At 41.3% G+C, this 22,467-nt stretch overlaps 1 protein-coding gene across 4 annotated transcripts in view; it reads right to left on the reverse strand.

The window, feature by feature from the left end:
* Nucleotides 1–2,451: 2,451 nt before the first annotated feature.
* The window catches only part of Fggy (FGGY carbohydrate kinase domain containing), a 363,520-nt gene continuing 343,504 nt past the window's right edge, over nt 2,452–22,467 (reverse strand). For 3 of the 4 annotated variants that reach the window (XM_028773313.1, XM_028773314.1, XM_028773312.1), the window contains 2 exons: nt 5,900–5,961; nt 2,452–2,667 (listed from right to left, as the gene is read on the reverse strand). In XM_028773313.1, the coding sequence (XP_028629146.1) occupies nt 2,586–2,667; nt 5,900–5,961 (144 nt within the window). In that variant the 3' untranslated portion in view covers nt 2,452–2,585. Of the gene's footprint in view, nt 2,668–5,899; nt 5,962–17,756; nt 17,967–22,467 lie in introns of those variants that run through there. The other variant, XR_003712158.1, reaches the window with a different exon arrangement.

The raw sequence follows: 22,467 nt of genomic DNA on the forward strand, positions 1-22,467 counted from the left end.
ACAAGCAACTTGGGGAGAAAAGGGTTTGGTTTGGTTTTGTTTGGGGCATACACATTCTGATCATAACATATTATAAAGGGAAGATATAGCAGGAACTCAAAGAAGGAACTGAAGCTGAGACCATGGAGTAACACTGCTTTGGTGACCCCCACTCTCCCTTTATGACCCACCTAATCCTACGGTTATTGCAGCTGAGGTTATACTTTCCAGCATTCCTGACTCTTACTGTGTCAAACCTCAGCTCCACCCCATGACCCCTTCCTGAGTTCAAATCCACCACCACATGGGAGACTCTATCACACTACAAAGTCTGGCTGCCACCATGGGGAGCCTTTGCCTCCTCTGGACTACAGCTCCTGTGTACCAACTCTGAGGAAATAGTCCCAGAAGATTTCAGTTTAGTGATGCTGCCCTGTCCTTATTCACAGCCAATTTCTCAGCTCCAGCTGACTAGAACCTATTGGCCCAGTAAAGTAAATGTTTCCCTTAAGTAATCTAGTCTTTTGTTAACTGCAGCTGATTCTTCAGCATCCCCAGCTGCCCAGACCACAGATTCTTAATACAAAAGAAATCAGACAAATGACCCTGATAGTCTTGGCTTCTCTCTGAAATGTTACTATCCAGGCCTCCATTGCCTGCATTGTTCTCAGTACTTTTATCTTCCAAGCTTCGAGGGGATAGACCCAAAGTTCCAAATGCTTGCACAATCTTTCCTTTTACCCCTACCCATTCCTGGTATCAGTATTTGTTCTAGTTTGTTTTCTATTGCTGTGATAAACACTATGACTGAAGGAACCTACATACTACAGGGTGCCCCCCCAACTCTGCACCAGGATTAGGTACAGGTCGTACCCAAATACCAGTTTCCAAGCATAAATCACATGCAAAGAGATTCTTTATTAAGCAAGGCATAGACAAGGTGGCTGAATCTCATTAGGGCAGAAACAGCAGGAAATAGTTTTGCAAGTGTTAATTTTAAGAGAGAGAAAAAGGGAGGTCTATGTTAGAATGAGGTAGGCCGTGTGTTAAGTTCTGATTAGATACTTTAATTAAGTTAATCAAAATAATCAATTTTGATTTCTGGACCTTGATGTTTTGATTGTTGGACCTTGGCAATCAGTCTTAGGAATGAATCAGTGGCCAAATAAGGGACCAGACCTTGTTGGTGAGCTTTAGGAATGTGATCTAACATTTCAGTAAGGGCATCAGGGTAAAAGGAAGAACCTGTCAGTGCCATGTTTGCTGTGCTTGGTCCCGTGTTTGCCATGCTCTGGCCTGCTAGAGCCATTCATTCCCACCCTTTTGTTTTATCATTGGATCGTTAGATATTGGGTAAGTACACGTCATTCTCTCTGGTTGCTACCTGCTGATTAGGGGTGAAGGTCAAGAAAAGGGGAGTCATTAATCTAAGGGAATTGAAAGTGGGTCTTGCAGGGGAGAAATGAGGGAAAGGAAGAGGCTCAGAAGGAAAGTACAGATTCAATAAGCTCTGGTTTGAGGAGCTGGAAAGTTCCTGGAAGCATCGATGGGTGATTGCTTCATCTGGCTCATGGACAGGTATTTGTAGATGACAGGAGTCCTCCCATAGGCCAATAGGAAATGCTCCCCAAGCCTACATGAGGATGTTCGTGGGCTAGATGGGGAAACGATGTCATTGTTAGTGGTAAGAGGTTGGTATTGCCCAAGGAGGAGCTGATTACAAGTTTGGTTATTCATTTGTTAATTTTGTTTGGTTAGTAAAGAGAAAAGGCAGTCAAGGAATAGAAGGACAAAATATAGAGCAACAATGATAATAAGGGACCCCCAAAAAAGACCAGATCCAATTCAGTAAAGGGGTTTTGAACCAGCTAGTGATGCTGGGATCATAGAAGCAAGTTCCAAAATGTTCCAAGAAGAAGGTCCTCAAAAAGGGAGGTTAGCTTATAAACATTTCCTCTTACCCCAATCTATTGATGTAGTAGCAGCAATCTCCTGTGAAGTCAACAGACATGGTGTGATGGTGCTCTATTTCTCTGTATAGTTAACACCCGCCCCTCCCCCTTGTAACCACTCATCTGTGAAGTAACAGTTTTAAGACCCTCTATACATCCTGTTCCCTATCATTATTTCCTTCAGGATCCAAGGATGACTCCCGTCCATCCTTATCTTTAATAATGGTTGCAAAATGATGATTCTGCAATCAAATAAGGTATCTGACCCTAACATCTAGAAGGAGATACTACTATAAACTACACAGAATAAGCATCAGGTTGTTCCACATATAGCAGTGCAAGCCTAATTTAACAGCTGACATGGAAAGAATGAACAAGTCTCCACAGGACTGAAGGATTCTCCAAGGTCTGGGCTTACACGAGATCCCAGCCTCCAGGAAGAACCGATGCTACCAGGAAAGGACCCTAGAAACCACCAACTATGACTAAAGCATCCAGACACAGACATAAGTGACTCCAGTTAAGTTTGCCTTGTCAAAGATTTTATTAGATAATATGACAGGAATGCCAGAATTATACCCAAGGAGCACTGAGACTAAGATGAACACACAGAGAGGCCCCAATGAATGGCAGAGTCTGTATGGAGTGGCACGTTCAGCTTCCATTCATGATTGCTGAATACTCCTTCTGGTGCTCAACCATCCTCAGAAACACTTGATATTTCTTGTCATAATATCTGGGGAGGGAGGAGTACAAAAAAGAACACATTAAACATTCACAAAACAAAGCTGGCATGTGCCTTCCCCTCTCATTTAGAAGGACGGAAATATATCTGCTATGTTCATGCTGAAACCTAAGTTTTGAGTGTGTGAGGCACCCTGGGCAAGAGGTTAGTTAGTATGCTTCTATCTATTGTGTGTAAATGACATGCAGTTCTGCAAGCTACATGTTTGAGATGTAGGTATTTTATCAGCAAGGCACATCTGAAGTGGCATAGCTTGAAGAGTAGCCAAGGTAGGATTCATGCTTAGAAAGGAATGGCTTCTGAGCCTCCCCTGCACGTACTGAAAGTCTCGGGCTTAGCATGGATTCCTTCTGCTTCCAAGCTTGAATACATCCTTCTGTGTGACTAGCCACAGGTGAAAACAACAGCTTGGCCAGGTATAAGAATGAGCACTTTAATCCCCTTTGTGATCTCCACATTATCAATGACTTTGGAAGACAGAGGTATCCAGGTGTTTAACTTATCCAACGGTTTATCTAGAGTAAACTGTAGAAACCAAACCAATATCTCCCTGCACCTGGCTCCACCTTCAGTGTCTGGTAGTGACCTTGCTAATCTGCCTTCTCCACCTGACTCTTTAAGTGAGACCTGTTAGAACTACTCTTGGCTGAGAATGAGACCAGAGCTTAGACATCACAATTCCGAAAGGACAGCAACAGTAGGAGCATCATAACTTTAAAAACTCTGTCCTTACTCTCTTTGATGGGGTGGATGAATCCAATTCAACACTATTTGGTAGACTCCGGAGTGTACTGACAATGACCCTTATAAGGGATTGTTCACGACTGTAAATTGGGGTGGAGGACAAAATAGTATGAGAAACCTTGGGGGTGCACAGAAATGTGTGCTTGTTCCACATTTCGACCTTAAGCATTCTAGTAATGTAGGAGCTGTGACGGGGCCAAACCGAAGCTAAGAAGGGGATTTGAGGCTGGGATCTGAATTACATAACCTATGCCTACATAACCCATCTGTACATAAATTTCCTCACCTGCCTATCAAGATAGTTACAGGATATACTGAAGAAATTTTGTGAGGATTAAGCAATATATGAAAAGCATGAGGACAATGACTGATTCATAATAAATAACGTATTAGTTATTGCTTTGAAATAATTCATATTCTACTATTATACTCAATCTAGGATTGTGAGATGCTGCTAAGCCCCACTCCAGAGCATTCAATTGTCAATCAGAGAATGATTTTTAGAAACAATTTTCTGCTGCTTATGATAATTCTAGTGCAATTCTTCTGTGGGATGAGATGGATTTCTAACTTTGTTATCTCAGAACTCTTAAAAGGGAGATTTGGTCAACAGTCTCTCTCACACAGCAAGGTTTTTAAGGGTAACAACTCTACTGAAACTCCATTCATTGGATTACCATTTGTCTTCTTGCAAATGTCTTTCACTCAACAGGAACCCAAGAATCATCCTTTGAAGGTTGAATAATTTGAATCATCGTAAAAATTTGCTTATTGAACTACAGTTATTTAATTGGACATTAAGTTCACCTACAGCCTGCCAACTGAGTTATCTTCTAAATTCCCCTCCTCTCGAGCGATTGATTTTCTGTGGCTCAGGACCAAGAAAACATAAAGTCTATAAGATTTGAAACCAAGAAACAGGCAGAGGAAATGGGCGCTGGCTCTCTGGTTGCAATCTTTATGCTGCCTGCAGATGGCGGTATAGCACTGTGCTTCCGCTTCATGGAAACCCTGCCAGCTGCCATCGAGACACCACACGCTTTTCAAAGGAAGCACATGGATTTTACCGAGAAAGAATCTAAAAACGCTTCTCTGAAAAGCATTGAGAGGGTCACGAAAGAGATGAAGGGGAATAAGCTGTTTCTCATTTCAAACAAACGGGATAGTCCAGGCGCCCTCTAGCGGACACTCCCCAGCTTCTCCACTCACTGAGATGGGAGTCTGTGTTCCTGGGTTGAGTTTCCCATACCCCATCCTGCTCCTCTGAGCTAGGCAGTCAGAGGGGGGTTCATATGCAGGGGCTTTAACAGCCTGACTCTATTTGGAGACAAAGAATAAAATGAATCTAGATTGGCCTTTTAGTGGGTATTTCAAATTCTCAAATATGGACCTTTGAGACAAATACAGTGACATGGTAAGACTTCTCTAGGTCTTAACATCAAGAGCTTCATCTTCAGACTTATTATGTAAGTGATTTCATAGTGATCCTGACTGCTAATGTGGGCTGCTTCAAAAGCCCTCAATGGAGCCTCCTGACTTCTAGCCTTAGCTGGGCTGACTTCTGCCTGTATCACTTCTCGCCTCCTGCTCTGATTGTAGTGATCTCAGTATAAAGGCTGCTCCTTTGCATACATTATTTCCTCAGCCAAGAATGTCCTTCTCTTCCTTGGTCTGTTTAGAAATGTCTTTTAAACATTTAAAGCCAGATGAGACATGGTCTTCTCCCAAAAGCTTTCCTTTCCCCATGTATGGTCCCAGTTATTTCTTCTTTGAGTTATGTACCTGCTGGTATCTCTATAGAAAAATTTATTCATGTTACTTACAGTCATCTCTGTGTATAAATCACATAGTGTCTCATTGCTTTCTGCATCCTTCCCAGAGTTCAGTATATGCTTTAAATGTAGCAAGGACTAAATAAATAAATATTTTTTGACTTGGCATTTAAGCATGGAGGGTTTTCTAGCCTTCAGTGTCAAGAAATATACAAAGGGTAGGAGAATGCCAGCTGGTCCTTTGATGTGAACATAAAAGATCTTCATACTTAGCACAGAAGAGAAAAGATTTCTTCCTATGATTCAGGGTGAAAACATTGGTCTGAGAATTTGGAAGTTTGCACGTGAGCCCAGCTCTAGCCAGCTTAGCATTGAATCTGGATAAACTGAAGTTCTCTTATTGGGATGAATTTCTTTCAACCTCTAAGTCAGTGGTTCTCAATCTGGGGGTCACAACCCCTTTGGCAGATCTCCCAAAATATTTACATTACAATTCATAACATTAGCCAATGACAGTTATGAAGTAGCAATGAAATAATGTTGTGGTCGGGGGGGGGCACCACCACACGAGGAACTGGCTGCAGCATTTGGAAGGTTGGGAACCCCAGGTCTAAGTGAAAGAAGCGCCAGGGTTGATCCAGGGTCCATCCCAGAGCACCAGCTGCCTCTCCGTGCTCCCAGTCTCCAGTAGCTTTCGACAGACTTACGTTTTATCAGCATGTTCCGGGAACACGACTTTCCCCACTTTGCTCATTCCTGCCATTGCCTCCTGGTAAACAGAAACAACAAAGAATGCCGGGTAAAGAAGAAGGAGATCATGGACCTTACAGGAAATGTATGGAACCAGGAAAGGTCATATTGAGTGGGGAAACCGAGACTCAGAAAGACAAATGTCCCATATTTTCTCTCATTGGAGGCCTCTAGCTCCAAAGCTTCATACCTGAGTGAAGAGTCGATCCCTGCAGTATTAATGATACTCTGTTATGCTTGCAGACAGCATTCTAGCATGGCTGTCCTCTGACAGTTTTTACCCAGCAGCTGACTCAGACAAATGCAGACACCCACAGTCAAACAATGGATAGAGCCTGGGGACTCTTATGGAAGAATAGGAGGAAGTATTTTGGCTTCTAAGGAGATATGAACTCCATAAGAAGACCAACAGAGTCAACTAACCTGGATCTTTAGGGCTGTCAGAGACTGAACCATCAACCAAAGAACATACATGGGCTGGACCTAAGCCCTCCTGCACCTCTGTAGCAGATGTACAACTTGGTTTACATATGGGTCCTGAACAACTGGAACAGGGGCTATCCAAAAAGCGATTGCCTGTACATGGGATATGTTCTTCTAGCTGGGCTGCCTTGTCTGGTCTCAGTGGGCGAGGATGTGCCTAGCCTCCCCTCATAGAGACTTGATGTGCCAGAATAGGTAGATACAAGAAGTGGCTCCACTGCTCAGAGGAGAAAGGGAGGGGGGCTTGGGGAAGTATTTTGGGAGGGAGTGACCAGGAGGAGAGCAGTGAGTGGGAAGAAAGTGAATGCATAAATAATAATAATAATAATAATAATAATAATAATAATAACAATAATAATAAATTATTTGAAGTAAAACAAAGACTGAAAATGGGGTTATACTATAAAAAACATCTTTTCTATATAGTTGCTTGAATTAATCAGCTTGTATGCCATTAAAATACTAATTCAGAAAGTAAAAAAAAAAAATACAGAAGCCAGGAAAGGAAAACTGAACTGTTGTCAAAATAAGGGAGTCAGGGAGCGATAGAAAGGACTAGCAGGATATAAGTAATCTGATCAGAGACACAGGAAAGGGGGCTCTTTAGAAAGAGAGAAGGAAATACAGAAGAGGGGAGGAGGGTAAAGGGAATAGCAGGAGACACATGATCTGGGTGATGGTAAGAGGAGGTGCTCAGTGGCAGGGGGAAGGGGAAGTAAATACCTAACAAAGGGGACGTGGACAATAAAGCTGTCTGAAAAACATCACAAGGAATGATACTATTGACTATTTACCTAAAAACAAACCCTTATAGTGTGTGTGTGTGTGTGTGTGTGAACTTTTGTCATCTGGACTCCTGGTGCTCCCTCCAAGAGCCAAAGATCACCTTACCAAAAAAAAAAAATTCTAGATATAAGACACCCTCATTTGAGTTATTGGTCAGGTCTGTCCAAGTAACTCCCCAAACATACAGTTTATTGCTGTTGTCCTTGGTCACCTCTCAAGACTGGAAGGTAAGTTCCCAGTGCAGAAAATGCCATGCATGTTTAATGCAGAGCCCAGAGACCTATGATCTGGAACCAACCAGATGCACCATGTAAGCTTCAAAAGAGAGAGGCAGCCCAATAGTCCTACTCAGTTATGGTTATGAACCATATCAACAACCAGCGCGGCAGGATTACCTGAGGGTACAGTAGTACCACACATATTTTGGTGATAACCAACAGCTCTCTAATTGGACTTAAGATCTTCTCAATAAGCTGGAAATCATGCTTGGTACTGGAAATCTAGTGAACTACTCAGTGCTTGTGAAGTCATGGTAACTGGGGGAGAATCTACAACCACTAATTTAATAAAGCAGCATAAACCCTATCAGCAGCCTATAAACATGTGTCCTTACACTCACAGAGAAGGGTAGCCTTCACCCTCAAGGAAATGTCTCTTTGCCACAGAAAGAGGCCAATACAGAAAACTCTAACCTATCAAAATGCAGAGTTGTAGAGTCTAGCCCCAGTGGACACATCTGTAAAACATTCCTCTACCTAAAGCTCAGGGAGCCTTGTGAAAACTGTGGGATAGGGAGATTATAGGAGCCAGAGGTGGTTTCTTATGAGACTGTGTCTCCGAGTAACATCGGAAGCTGCATCTCTCCAGCATGACTGCCCAAATGTCAACTGAACATGGATCCCACCAATGAACATGATAAACTGGACAGGGAAAAGCCCATGAGGTCTCAACCTTATAAAAAAATCTACAGGGAACTGAATAAATCTGGGAGGGGCAGACATGGTCTTCTCCAGGAAAAAAAAAACACAATTGGTCATCCAGTGTCAAACTGTCAGCTGTGTAAATAAACATACAAGTAACCTAATATGAATAGGTTATACTTAGGGATACAATAACAACTAATGAAAAAAGTATCCATAGATTTGAACATTATAATCAGAATTCACTTCCCCTAAGATAGTTAAACCATGCTTTCTCCCAGAAACTTGCTTTTCTTTGCCAATAAGAACAAAAAGGCAATGAGCAGTTAGGGTTACATCTGGTAGCACACATCCTGGGCTTAATAAAAGACAGTGCATAGAGGTCTCTAGGGCACATGACCCAGAAAGCAAAGCCCTTTGTGACTACACAGAAAAGTAGGGCTAGATTTCCTTTTACAAGGGTTTTAGTCCATTAAAAAGTTCGAGAGCATAGAATCAATCCTATCTTGGTATCCAACAAATTAAATATGGAATAGGAAAAACAAAATGAAGCAAACCAACCAAACAACCAAACCCTCCACAGAGAAGGCTCTACCTTAAGAATAGCCATTGAACACTTAATAAGTTTGTAGTAATTCTGGGGTCGTAGATACAACTTATGTCACAGATTAATTAGTCACTGTATGCTAGACTTCATCCGAGAGGATAGGGGATAACAGGTAATATGAAACACACTCTTTGTCCCACTGAAATCCATACATTAGTAAGGAGGAGTGGTTGAATGCAAAATCTTCCTGCTGAAGAGTGTATGAGAGTCTCTGTGTATCTTCAAAGCATATCCAAGTGTTCCCCTGTCCATCTCTGCCAAAGTACTGATTAATTCAGTTACAAACTGGTAATTACCTTCTAGTATTCCCTAACCAAAAGGTAAGCTATTGCAGAGCATGGGATTTGCCTGAGACCTGATGAATCCTAGCACCTAAAATATCCATAAACCATGTGGAGCCACTTTTGTGTGCCAAGGAGAACATAAATATTTCTTAGGAAATTTACTACAGAATGGAAAAGATAATTGTTGGGATCAAAGACAGTATGATAAGTTCTATGCTATATTACTTTTCAATGACCATTCAAAGGTTAGGAAAATGGATAGCTTTCTCTTTCTCTTTCTGCTAACTCACGATTCCCACTTTGACTAAGTTGTTCTTATGATTCTTCCCCAAAGACAGAATGGATGTGAACTCCTGCTCTGGTCTTCTAACTCCAGATGAGCAGGCATCCTGGTGAGGCAAGAGATGCTGTATTAGGGAGCACACTGGCCGAAGAAAGAAATGACATCTTTAACAAGGGGGAGGATCTTAAGATAGATGACAAGTTACTGACCAGGGAGGCAGAGAGATAAGAAAGAACCCAATATGCAGCTGTTTGCAGTCATTCTGTGAAGGCCACACAAGCAAATGCATTTCCTGAGATGCTGCTCTGCTCTGAGATGGTTTAAGAGCCCTATATTTCTCTGAGTTTGTCACAATGCTTTCCTTCAAAGCCTCAGTTTTGCTTCCTGGGATGGTTTTACCATTCCTACCATCCACTTTGCTATTCATTCTGGGTTTTGTTAGCAATCAGGCATTCTCCCAGCATGCTTTCAGGGACCCAGTGGCAGCTTATGTCACTGGCTGCCACTAAGTGCACCAAGTATGGTGCATAAAAGCTTCCCCCCCCCACACACACCCAGTTCTCATTCCATTTTGTTCATTCTCTCTTCCCCTCTGTCTCTTTCCAGTTCACTCTTGCTCTCTTGTTCCCTATCTGTCTTGTCCATTCTGTTTGCCTGTCTATCTGCCTCATGTCCCCGCTGCAAGACAGCCTCTTGCTTTCGCCTCTCTTCTAATAAATCTTTTACACTATATCTGTTGCATGGCATAATTTCTTAGTGGAACACCTCGGCACTGGCCACACAATGTACTTCCACCTTCTCAGCTGCTTTATCCTATTAGTTTTGGTTTGCCTTTCTTTCTGATGGGCTCCTGAGAAGACCCTGCCCTTGTTATTTCCTGGGAAATATTCCCAAGGCATGCCCCTTCTGCCTGTGCTGTGATAGCCTTGCTTCTTCAGGGACCTGAGACAACACTGCAAGATTGCCTTCATGGGTGGGATCCAGGAAGCTCACTGAAGGTCCTGATGTTGTTTTCCTTCCCAAAGTAACAGATGTTCAACAAATGGCAGACACCAGGGGATTCTCTGTTCTTTTCTTCACATTACCTCTGCTTGTTTTCAAAATAAGTTATTGAGAAACAAGAATCCACAAGGATTTAAAATGGGCTGATTTTGTTTCTGAGAAAGGGCCAACAACTTAAAACTTAAAACTTAGGTCAGGTACCCAGCCCTACTGAGAGTTTTGCTGACTTGTCCCTACTGCCTGCATGCCCCCTGGACTGAATTATTTGCTCACATCGCAACTCATGCTTCCGTCTACCCAGCATTTATGACATAGTGTCATGCTTTTTTACTAACATATCAGTCTCCCAACCAGACTGTGAACTCCTTCAGGAAGGAATTGTTAAAATTATTTTCACCGCCAAACTCAGCATCTGGCATATCCCATGCATGCAGGAATGTCAGCAGACTGAATGAACTTAAGGATAATATGTGTGACAAGATGTTAAAATAGAAGTCTCTGCTAAGATCTAAGATGACAGATATGATACCAGAGTGGGCTGGAAATAGCCCACCTTGGAGAGTTTGTGGAAGGGTAACTAAGACCCATGAATCATCTCTATGCCTTTCAACAGAAGGGCTTCTCAGAGAAGGCTAGTTTACTGTGATCAGGACTCCCTCCAAGATGAGCTCTGAGGGAGGCCTCATCCTCACACATCAAGCCAGCAGGGCTTCTCTAGGTGTCTGGCACTGAGCCTATAGCATATAGTTGACTACAGTGACTCATGCTGGGAAGGCACAAAACAGCTGGTATCAGACTCTGTGTAGAGAAGAGAGGAAAGGTGTTGCTTTCAGGCTCTGAAAGGCTTGGTCATTCCTTACAGACTTCAGCAGGTACTAGCTGTCATGGGTTGGTTTAGTTCCTGTCCAGTGTGATCACCTAAAGACACTGAAATGAACAGTCAGATTTCTATGGAATGAGGAACAAGCATTCTGCTAACACAGGGGCATTAACACCTCATACTGTAGGTGAAATGTATTCAGAGCAGAGGGTCTTCAGAAACATCTGTAGCAGCACCGTAAGGGACCGAGAACTAGCCACTCACATCTAAGAGCCTGGCTCTTATGTATGACACTGCTCTTTGTGCCTTCCAACCACCTGTAGGAGTAGGAGAGAGATGGTAAAGATTGAGACAGAATAAAGAGCCCTGTCACGTGTGCCACACCCCAGCTGCAGACACTAGGAGACAGCTCACATTTACTATTTCATATTCCTTGATATTTGTGTTCCTGAATTCAGGCTGCGTACCCCAAGCTAGGATTCATAAGGTTTGTATCACCATGTTAGCCATCATAATTCCTCTCCTCCACAATAGAAAGGGGCACTATGGGTAGAAACAAAAGCTGGTTTTCACTGTCTCAAGAACTTTGTAGCTGGCATGCACTTATATTCCGAGCTGCTTGGAGGGGTGCGGGGGGTGAAGGAATGCAGATTGCTCATGCCCTAGAGTTTAAGGCTAACCCAACATGGAGAAAACCTGTCTCCAAGAAAAGGAAGGAAGGAAGGAAGGAAGAAAGGAAGGAAGAAAGGAAGGAAGGAAGGAAGGAAGGAAGGAAGGAAGGAAGGAAGGAAGAAAGGAAGAATTACATGGAATGTTCTATACAAGTTTTTGTTTCATATAACTTGCTAAATAAAAATTGCATATGCAAACTTTATAAAGGTCAGATGACACTATATTGAATTGTTAGCAAGCTCGAGAGGTGGGTGGTTATTTTTCTCCAATCAGATTTTTTTTTCCGACAGTGGCATATGTTAGCTTTACTACTGTAGACAAATCACACATATTCTGCATTACATTGTTTAAGCTATGGTTACATACAGGCAGCCAAAAGGGCTCAGCCTCACCTCCATCTCTTGGAAGGCTGGTGGCATTATGGGTACCAGACACAAACAGAGAATGTGCAGAGTAGCAATGCTGTCATCATAAACAGCACTGCTGAGAGTCCCAATTTCTCCAGATAACTACCACAAGAGTGAAACTGCATGAATCTTCTGCCTGTGGTAAATCTGGGAATCACTACAGTACAACAATATGAATTCATTATGGAAATGCTGACACATGCTAAATATAGTCTCCCCATATATTTCTGTTCAAAGGGACTTATTTGAAGTTGAGCTCTAAATTCATACTTTCTGTCAGCATGGAGGGCCGGACAATCTCAATTTGCAGCACGCTATCGTCTTTGTTTGAGAGTCTAGACAGCACAATGAATAGAGTGGCTTTTCTTTTCCCCTTTTGCCCACACAATGAACGCTTTTTAAAAACAAAATATTTTGTAAAATAGCATTTTAATCACTTCTTTTCTTTATCTCTCTAAGGCAGAGCTATAAATAAACCATGAAAGTTCACATTTGATTGGGAACTTCTGAAAGCAAGCGCATGGCTTGTGTAGGAAAAAATGGGGTCCCTGTAGCTAGCTATGAAAGCCCTCATTCATAGGTTTGACCCTTCCCTGCTGTGTCAAGGCTGAGATACCAGTCGGCACTCTGCTCTTGCTTTTCTGGAGACAGTACTCGACGTGACCAGGCCTTCTGTGGGCAGAGGAAACACTTGGCCGTCATGTGCTATGGACTAGCTGTCAAGTACTGTTGGGTAGGCTGTCAGGGAAGTGAGACTACATGAAGAAGGAGATACTCATCACAAGAGTGGCATATACTGATGCTAGCAATCTGGGGATCAGGAGACCTCTATTTCCTCTACTTTGAAGAGTCATGCCCTTAAGTCTTGGGGAAGACTCAGGTAGTCTAGATCTCATCGTGGAGAAGCAGAGAAAGCCTAGAACTGTCTAGGATTACAGTATTCAGCAAAAGAAAAAAAAATCAAGACCACCAGTGTTGGTGAAAGATAACCCCTAGAAGGTATGAAGCATGATCCCAGAGCTCCAACTGAACAGAGTCCCAGCATCCAACCAGACACTGGCTAGTTAATGTCTGTGAATGAAAAGCTGATGCCTATCACGATAGACATAGTAGGCTCATCATAACCAGTGTCTTCTGAGAGATAGCTTTACCCTGAGAGGGCGTAGTGTGTTCCATTAAAGATTCTGGAAGAAAATACCGGGAGTGTCATCTACATGATTTTTGCTCTAAACAAATTAAGATTTTCCTGTTCTTAAAACAGACTGGTATTAGGTACAACACTTCAACACTAGCACAGATCAAGAATCACTTAGGCTGCATACAAGCTTCCTCCAGCTCTAACATACCTGCATGGTACTTACCTGGAAATTCATTAAATTCAGAATTTGTTATATGCTGTCACTTAAATGTCCCATGTCACTAGGGACAGCTAAGACCTAATTTGATATACAATAATCCTTTTAAAAAATAAACAAATGTCTGAAAAAGATTCATTCAGTGCACAGTAGATAATGGTAATAGCTCAGATTCAAGCAAAAAATATAGTGCGATATTTACTAAGTATTATCTCTTTACTTTACAAGGTTAAAAATAATAAACACCTAGTCTGATAAGGTAAGACTAGGGAAAAATCAAAATTATCAAGAAAATTGTTTGAGATATGAATATAGGCACATATAAAATCTTTTAGAAGTTATCAAAAATAAGGGGGCTAAGAAATAATACAATGAACAGAGTGTTTGTCATGCTACCATGAGAACCAGAGTTTTGATTCCTAACATCTATGTAACTGGCAGGTGAATGCTGCAGCGAATCTATAAACCAGTGCATGGAAGACAGCATAGGGGAGCCCTGCAGCAAGCTGGCAAGCTCAATTAACCCAAATCAGCAATCTCTGGCCAAGTTCCGAGACCCAGTGTCAGTGAATATGATGAAGAACGATCAAGGAAGACCCTGTACGTTAACATTGAGTCTCCATATACTGCACATACATGTGTAACCCCAGACTTTTACCCATATACAGGTGCAACCTCACACATTCAAACATGAAAACATATGCATGCACACCACATATACAGACAAGTTTAAAAAGACATTTAAATTAATCTGTTGAGCATGTTTGTTATCCCAGCACTCAGGAGGCTGAGGCAGGAGAATCAAAATGCAGCCCAGGCTGCACAGGGAATGTTGTTCCTGACAACATCAATCATAAAATTTTTAAAAATGTTATTAAAAACATATCAGCCAAAGAGCAGACCTTTAGACATTGCATAGGCATGTTCATTTCAAAATATTTTTGTTTCAGCTATACTTTGTCTGCTTTACAAAATAATCTATAAGCACAATATACTATGCTCTTACACAGATGTTCGCACACTGGGATACATAAGCACATTTCTCATAATTGATGAAGCATACAGTCCAAAGGCACTGGTGTGCGCAGCCTCAGCTGCCAGCCTCCAGCTGCCTTGTCCCAGGTGCTTACTCTGGACTGGGATCCACTTGCTTTATACTCATGATCCTTTATTCCTCAAAATGTTCTAATACGGAGATTATCGCCTGCCCCCACATCTTTGAATGATAGGACTAAACATTTCTTGATACTTGGGTTTCTGAATTTTGGATGCGTACCTTAACCTACATGATTATAAACCTCAACTCACCATGTTACTTTGTTCTTAAGTAACTCTCATAATTCCTAACCAGGGCAGGGAAATCCACTCTCCTCACAATGGAAAAGGGCAGTGTGAGTGAAAACAACAGCTGGGTTTCAGTAAGGCTGGAGTGAAGCCCTGCATTTCAGATCAGTTCTGGCTCCAAGCCATTGCTTAGATCCATACTCTGCCCACAGTGCCACCATCCTTCTTGTAAAGCACAACACCTGACTTTGAGTCCTCTGGACTTGAGTTCAAATCCCACTTTTGTTTATTAACTGTGTGATCCCTTTGAATATACATATGCATCGGTCTGTGGTGTGTGCATGTGTGTGCACGTGGGCATGTGCATGAGAAAGAGAGAGAGAGAGAGAGAGAGAGAGAGAGAGAGAGAGAGAGAGAACCCTCTAACACAAGGACTGTACCTTTCTCAAAAGATGCTGACACATAGTTCTGAAACACATGAATCTGTGTTCTTGAGAAACTCTGACTCATTTTACTGGAACAATAAATTCATGTGATAGTATGTGTGGGCTGGGGCACATGATCCCCTCCATAGAAAAACAGAAAAAAATAGCAATGGGATTTTCCTCTACCGAGTAGTAAGAAATAGCTAATTGTTCTTTTGTTTCTGTTATTGTTTTTTATTTTTGGTATGGTCATCTTTTGACTTGCAGCTGGCACTCTCTCATCCCAATGCACTGAAAACAGCTGAGAAACAGGAAGAGATGAAGGAGTGAGATATCTTCATCATCCACCATGATGTGAAGACCAGTGCGCCATTCATCATTCTGAATACATGGTGGCTCTCACAGGCGTGTGTGTGTGTGTGTGTGTGTGCGTGCGTGTGTGTGTGTGTAACATGCTTAGTTTATATATATATGCTTAATTACACATGTGTGCACATCTTTTAAAACTCATAGAACTGTACATTTAACATGTATGTCAGTTTATCTTAACATGTATGTCAGTTTATCTCTACTATGTCTTGGTTTTCAAATTGTAAAAGCAATTACCATATATTAAATGTGTCACACATTTACATTTTATTTTTAACAGCCTACCAAATTCAAACAAAACTTTTTAAATTAAATATACCTCTATCATACTATTCTCTTGCACGTAAAGGAGGGGAGTCCTGGGGCATGTCTAACTCTATAGGAAACAGAGCAGCTATTAGAAAAATACTGCATATTAGAATCAAATGGGCTTAGGCTAATTCTGCTGCTTACTAGATATGCAAACCCAAACTCAGTTTTCCCATCTGCAAAATGGAAGTAATAGCATCTTCTTAGAGTATTGTTGAATATTCCCTAGCCAACTCTGACCACCATTCTTAATTGGTCTCTTGGTTTCACTTCCATCTTTATACAGAGGTCATGGCCAGTCAGAAAGAGGAACACACAGTGTGGTGATAAGACAACACTGTAACAGCTTACAGTCTTCACAGCTGGACTATGCTGTGGACTCACTCTGTGGCTGGGATCAGGTGAACACCTTGCTTTCTATATGGGTGTTTTCTCATCTCAAAAGGTTGGCAACTACGTGTCTCTCATAACATTGCCAGGGCAGTTATGTGAGAGATCTGAGGCACATCATAGCCTTAATTTTGTTATTCTGCTAGTGTGCAGGATTCACAGGCCAGATCTGATCTTTGATTCATTACTGCACTAAAACCCATGCTTGGCTAGACTCTGCAATCCATTGAAATGTGCTAAATCAATCAAATGAAGTAAATTAGATTTTGTCTCTGGGTTGATTTTACCCATGACACTCTGACACTAATCGTGTGGGTCTACCCTTCCCTTGTACCAACCCACTTCAAATTCTGTAATCATCACCACGTTACACAATTAAATACCTGCACTAACTATCCAGAGTCAGGGTCATACTTCTACTGTAAGGCTCAGTCCCAGAAGGCTGCCTCAACTTTAGTTTCAAGCCTCAAATCTCTCTATATGTCAGACTAACTATAAATCACAGGCTCCCCAGTTTGCTTGAATGGATACACATAATGTAGGAAAAGTTTATTTACTATTAGTAATATGCCATCAGGGCTACAAATCCTATGTAGATTAAAATGCAGAAAGACAATGAAGCAGCCAGGGTCCATGCTCTTTCTGGGCATGACAGTCAGCATGACCTGCATGTGGTCAGCAACCTAGGGTCTATCTGAATCCCAAGTTACTTAATTTTGCTAACTCCAAGGGTCTGGCCTGCAATTATACTCCCACTCCCGCATTGCCCTCCTACCCTAGGGGGTCCAGGTAGGGATAAGATCGTCACAGAGGTACAGCTGTAAGAGGAGGATCTGGGATGATCACAGACATCCAACATTTGCACATCATGAATGATTTGGAGATTTGTTACATGTTAACATTAGTGAGAATCTTATTCTCTATTTTAGAAAGTTAATAGAGAGGCAGAAAGTTCTGGGCTTTTGATAATCTTTGAGACTTCCAGGCTACCTATTCTCAATTTGAAAGATTTATAGTCTTCCAGCCATTAACCTCATGAGCAGTCAAGAATATACCATTTTGGAGACTCCAAAGGTTTAAGGAGTTTGCCTCTTAGGAGCTGAAAGACAAGGACAATACATAACATCACAATTTCTTCCCCTCTTAAAACTTGCAGTCAACTCCAACACTTTCTGATGAAATTCAGACTTCATAAAAATTTCAGTGTTTTCCAACCTTCAAGATGGAGCTTGTGCCTGTTTCCAGCATTGCTGTATTCATTACCCTCCTAGTGAGCCACCCTATGAATACTAGCTTTCATGCTAATGACTGACCGAGCTAAAACTGCTCCTTCCCAATTGGTACCTCTCCCAGGAATCTTTGACTGGCCCTTTCTTTTAGAGCCTCATCAAATACACTGTGTCCAAGACTTACCTTTGGCCACCCTTAGTTGATACAGTCCTCTTCTAAAAACTAGCAACCATACCATCACACGTTGTTGACTTCACAACACACCTTGTACGTAGTGTCATCTGAAGTTTTATTGCTAATTGGCTTAACCTTTACATCCTCTCATGAGGCCCCTCACTTCTCCTTTTTCCAGAACCAGGAGCACAGAGTCCGTGGCCTTCTTCTTCATGTACCAGCAGCTTTTAGTAGAGAATTAAATGTCAGCTGAGAGAATCAACCTATCAAATGCATATTTAATGCAAAGGACTGTACACTTGATCATCATATTCTCGGGGGACGGGGAAGATTCTATCTCCATTTAAATAAGGGAGTTAAGGCTCAGAGCATTCAAGTGATTTTTCCTAAATTAATACATTACAAGCTTGCTTCAAATCAGGAGCTTATGCTCACCTGGCAGATGTCCAGGCTGAGCCCATCACAGTTACCCTCCATGTGATGGTTCTGAGACCCTGTAAAATTCTCAAAGGTTTCTTCTCCCCTGTCAAAGTCACATTTAACCATGGTCACTACATTGTGCTTATATAAAGGGGAAGGCAGGCTTGATGTTAAGAGAGACTGCTCATGTTACTTTGTGAAACAAACTAAACGAAATTATTACCATCTGTATGACCCAGAGCAAGACCTTCCCCATCCCTTGACCTCACCTTATCAGCAGAGTGAAAGCATTGGCTTCAATTATCTCTAAAATCTTGCCAGCTCTGCAGACAGTTTTTGTGTGTGTATGTGCTAACTAATTAACTCTCAGCCAACAAGTGTTACTCTTGAGTTTCTGAGGCTTCCCTAGTCTCACTCCAACAGGATACACATCCACTAAACTTCATGGCAACATGTCATTTCATTCTTGATTAATCAGAGGCTTGGAGGCAGAGTCCTCACACATGGCCTGGCTGGTAAGGACTGGGTGTAAATATGAATATTGAGCAAGTCATCCTATTTATATGAACTTGACTCATTTGTATCAGATTTTGAAGGCTTCTTACTGAAAGCATCAAAAAAAGTCATAGACTCTAAAAATGTAAACAGGACAGCTCAATTAGTCACTTATTGTTCACTGGAGTTGAAATGATCCTGGTGACATTTCTGAGAAGGCATAAAGTGTTGCCATGAGCTGTAACAGAAACAATGGTCATGTCAACAATAAAAGTGGCGGTAGTGCTGGCAGCTAGGATTTTATCCAGTATCTACTATGGATAATGCTATACAAAAACCCACTTATTTGATTCCTTCAGCTGAATGAAGTTCTGAAACCTATTCTTAAACTACTTACTATGGACTATCAGCTGGGCACTTGGAAAGGGCCATGTCCATTGAACATTTTTAGTTTTATTTAATTCTTCATTCTAATTTGTTTTTAAAAAATGTTTGTTATTTTAGAATTTCACATAATATATTCTGATTGTGTTTTTCCCTTACTCAAATCCTTCCAGATTTCTCCCTACTTCTGTATCCCATCAATTACATGATCTTTCTCCCTCTTAAAACAAAATAAAGCAAAAAACAGACAGCTGAAGAGGTGGATCAGCAGTTAAGAGCAATGGCTGCTTTTGTAGAGGACCCAGGTTCAATTCCCAGCACCCACATGGTCACTCATAACCCTCTGTAATTCCAGTTCTGCAGAGCCACTGACTTATTCTGACCTCCTTGGACACCGGGCTCAAACAAAGATACCTGCAAGCAAGACCATCATACACATAAAGTAAAAGTAAAGAAATCTTAAAACCCAAACCAAACAAAACACAAAAACATATGGTGGAGTCCTTGTTTTGCTAGCTGTTCCTGAGCATGGGGCCTGCCCTAGGGTGTGGCTGACAGTGGTTGATATACTCAGTGTCACTCTACTGAAGAAAACTGATTTTCCCTCTTTTAGCAGTTATTAATTGTAAATAGCTTCTTAGATTCTTAGCCAGGTACAGGACTTTGTTTTAATCTCCCACTTTTCCATGTTCAAATTTTGTCTGGCTCAAGCTTATGTAAATCTTGTACATGCTGTCTCTGTCAGTTCATATGTATCGGCCATGTTATATCTGAAAATGCCGTTTCCTTAAAGTCATTCACTCCCTCTGCCTCTGCTTCTGCATAGATCCTTGAGCCTTGAGGTCAAGGTATGATAAACATATCCCATTTAGGTCTGAATACTCCAGAACCATTCACTCTCTGTATATTGTCGAGTTGTATGTTTCTATATTAATGATCTATTGCAAGAAGAAGCCTCTCAGCTGAGGGTAAAGTGATGCACTTATCTAAGGGCATAGCAATATGTCATTAGGAGTCATTTTATTGCTATATTCATTGAACAGAATGATAGTAGTATGTGTTCCCCTAGAGTTCATACACTATCTAGCTGTATATTCTTAGCCTCATTATGTCAGATATGGGTGTATCTCATGGAGTGGGCTTTAAACTTAATAAAATTGGTTGGTTACTCCCATAACATTTGGGCCATTATTGTAATAGTGGACAAATGTACTAGGTTGCTACTATAGCTCACAGGATTCATAGCTTGGTGACACTGATGACTACTTTCCCCCTCTGATAGCATGTACAGCACTTTCCAGCACTATGAATGCTAGTCAATAGGGCTGAAGATTCTAGGTGAGTATCACCATACTTCTTTCTCAATCTTCTATGTTTAGCAGTAGGGTCTTACACTTTGTTGTGGAGGGTGGTCAGTAGCATTCACAATCACCTGTAATGTTTGAGGGGGCGTGTCTATGGGACTCCCTCAGTCAGTGACTCAGAAAGTTGTAACCCATTACTAGTACTAGGGATTTATTTGGCAGCATACGATGTCTGGTTGGAATATTGTCTCCCCTATAATATAACTCTATATAGTAACGTCATTAAGCTCCTTTTACGTACATATATTTCTAGGAAAGGGGAAATAGAATGCAACATTATAAAAGGGCATGGGGAAATTGGAACAGAAGCAATATGGGAGGGGTAAGTATCAATAATGGAAATTGTAATATCTATTTCATGTGCTGTTGTATGTGCCAAACATCTAAAAGTATGACTAGCAATCATCATAGTGCCTGCTGATCAATTGGAATGAAATTGTTTTTCTAGAAAGTTTATTAAAAGGTTAGAGTTGTCAATTCTGTGTTTCAGGTCAGCTGAGATAGGTGGTATGTGGTAGGTAGGTGCAGCTTGTCAATATTCTCATAGTTTCTCATCATTTGCAGAGTAATGAAAAAGAATTCACATCTGAAGCTTATTTTGTCTGACATAGACACAGCAATACACCTCCCATGCACTGGACCCCTCTTGCCAGTCTTTCCTTTATATTAATATAGCCAGCAAAGCTCATGTTTCTGAACCATATACCCTTCCCATGAATCATCAAAAATACTTCAAGGTCTGTTTATAAGACCATATGATGCTTGGTTTTTTTTTTACATTTTAACTCCAGCACTCCCAGAGCCAAACACTGAAACTCAGCTATTAGGTTTGCTATACTTCTAAACATTCTGATAGCCAGACAGTCCAGTTCTCTTGTTAATATAATTATTTCTACCAAATATTACTTCTAATTCCTTGGAAATTCCTAGAATCTTTATTCCATCCTATTCTTGTAACTTATAGCCCTCTTTGTTTTAGTGTAACTTACAGACCATGATATGGCCATCCATATTAGCCCATATTTATCTCAAATATATTGACCAACATCACCATTAACATTCTCTTAATCATCAAATTCAATTAGCTGATGAAATACATAGAACTCTTTTCCAGGACAGGCCGAATTGTTTTGGTGTCCTCTAGTTGGATTTGAGGCCTGCTCTGCCCATGCAAGAGGAGGTCAGAGAACCAAAGAACCCACTACTGTTCTCTACCAGATTGATCAAACTGTCATCTAAACATCTATATTCCCACCAACAAAACAACTGTCACAGTCCATCAGAGTTGTTTCTCTTTGTCCTGAACAGCAGTCAATGTGGAGATTTGAGCCTATCCGAGATGTTAAACGGATTAGAGATAATTAAGGATACAGCCCTAAGAAAGACATCTGTACTATCTCTTCTAAAGTTCAGGGAACATTTCAGATAAGCAGTGAGCAATAATATAACAGCTGAAAAAATAGGGAGGAGGGTCACAAAATGTCATCTTCTAGGCATTGCACAACCATTGCAAACATGACCTTACAGGAACTGTAGCTACTTGTATTGGGTCTGCACAAGACTTGTCAACAATCATTCATGGAGGTTTCATGAAATCATCCCCTTATGTCCAAACTACTTACTATTAGTAGAATCTAGAAGAGGGAGAGTCACTGTTCTCAGCTGTTTACTCTGTGCTGAGCCTACAAGGCTCCAGTGGATAACTACATCTATAGTCCCAGAAATAGCCTTGGTCAAACTCAGTAGCTCACAAAACAACAACAACAACAACTACAAACAACAACAACAACAAAAACAGGAATGTGAGAAAGATATTTGTAGGGAAGAAGAAAGGTAGACACGGATGGGAAGGAGATAAGGAAGGGTGGGAGGTCATAGGAATCACTATGTATACATGTATGAAATAATTAAGGGTTTTATTAATTAATACAATTTACAGTATGCAATGGTAGTAGTATAGTGAACACAGACTGAGCTTCTCAGGATGCTGACTCTATAGGTTTGTGGCTCTATGTTGACATAGATGAGCAACTATATACTCTAGGACACCCCTTATCCATTC

This window comes from Grammomys surdaster, unplaced genomic scaffold (genome assembly GCF_004785775.1).
Source record: "Grammomys surdaster isolate TR1022 unplaced genomic scaffold, NIH_TR_1.0 225, whole genome shotgun sequence".
Lineage (NCBI taxonomy): Eukaryota > Metazoa > Chordata > Mammalia > Rodentia > Muridae > Grammomys > Grammomys surdaster.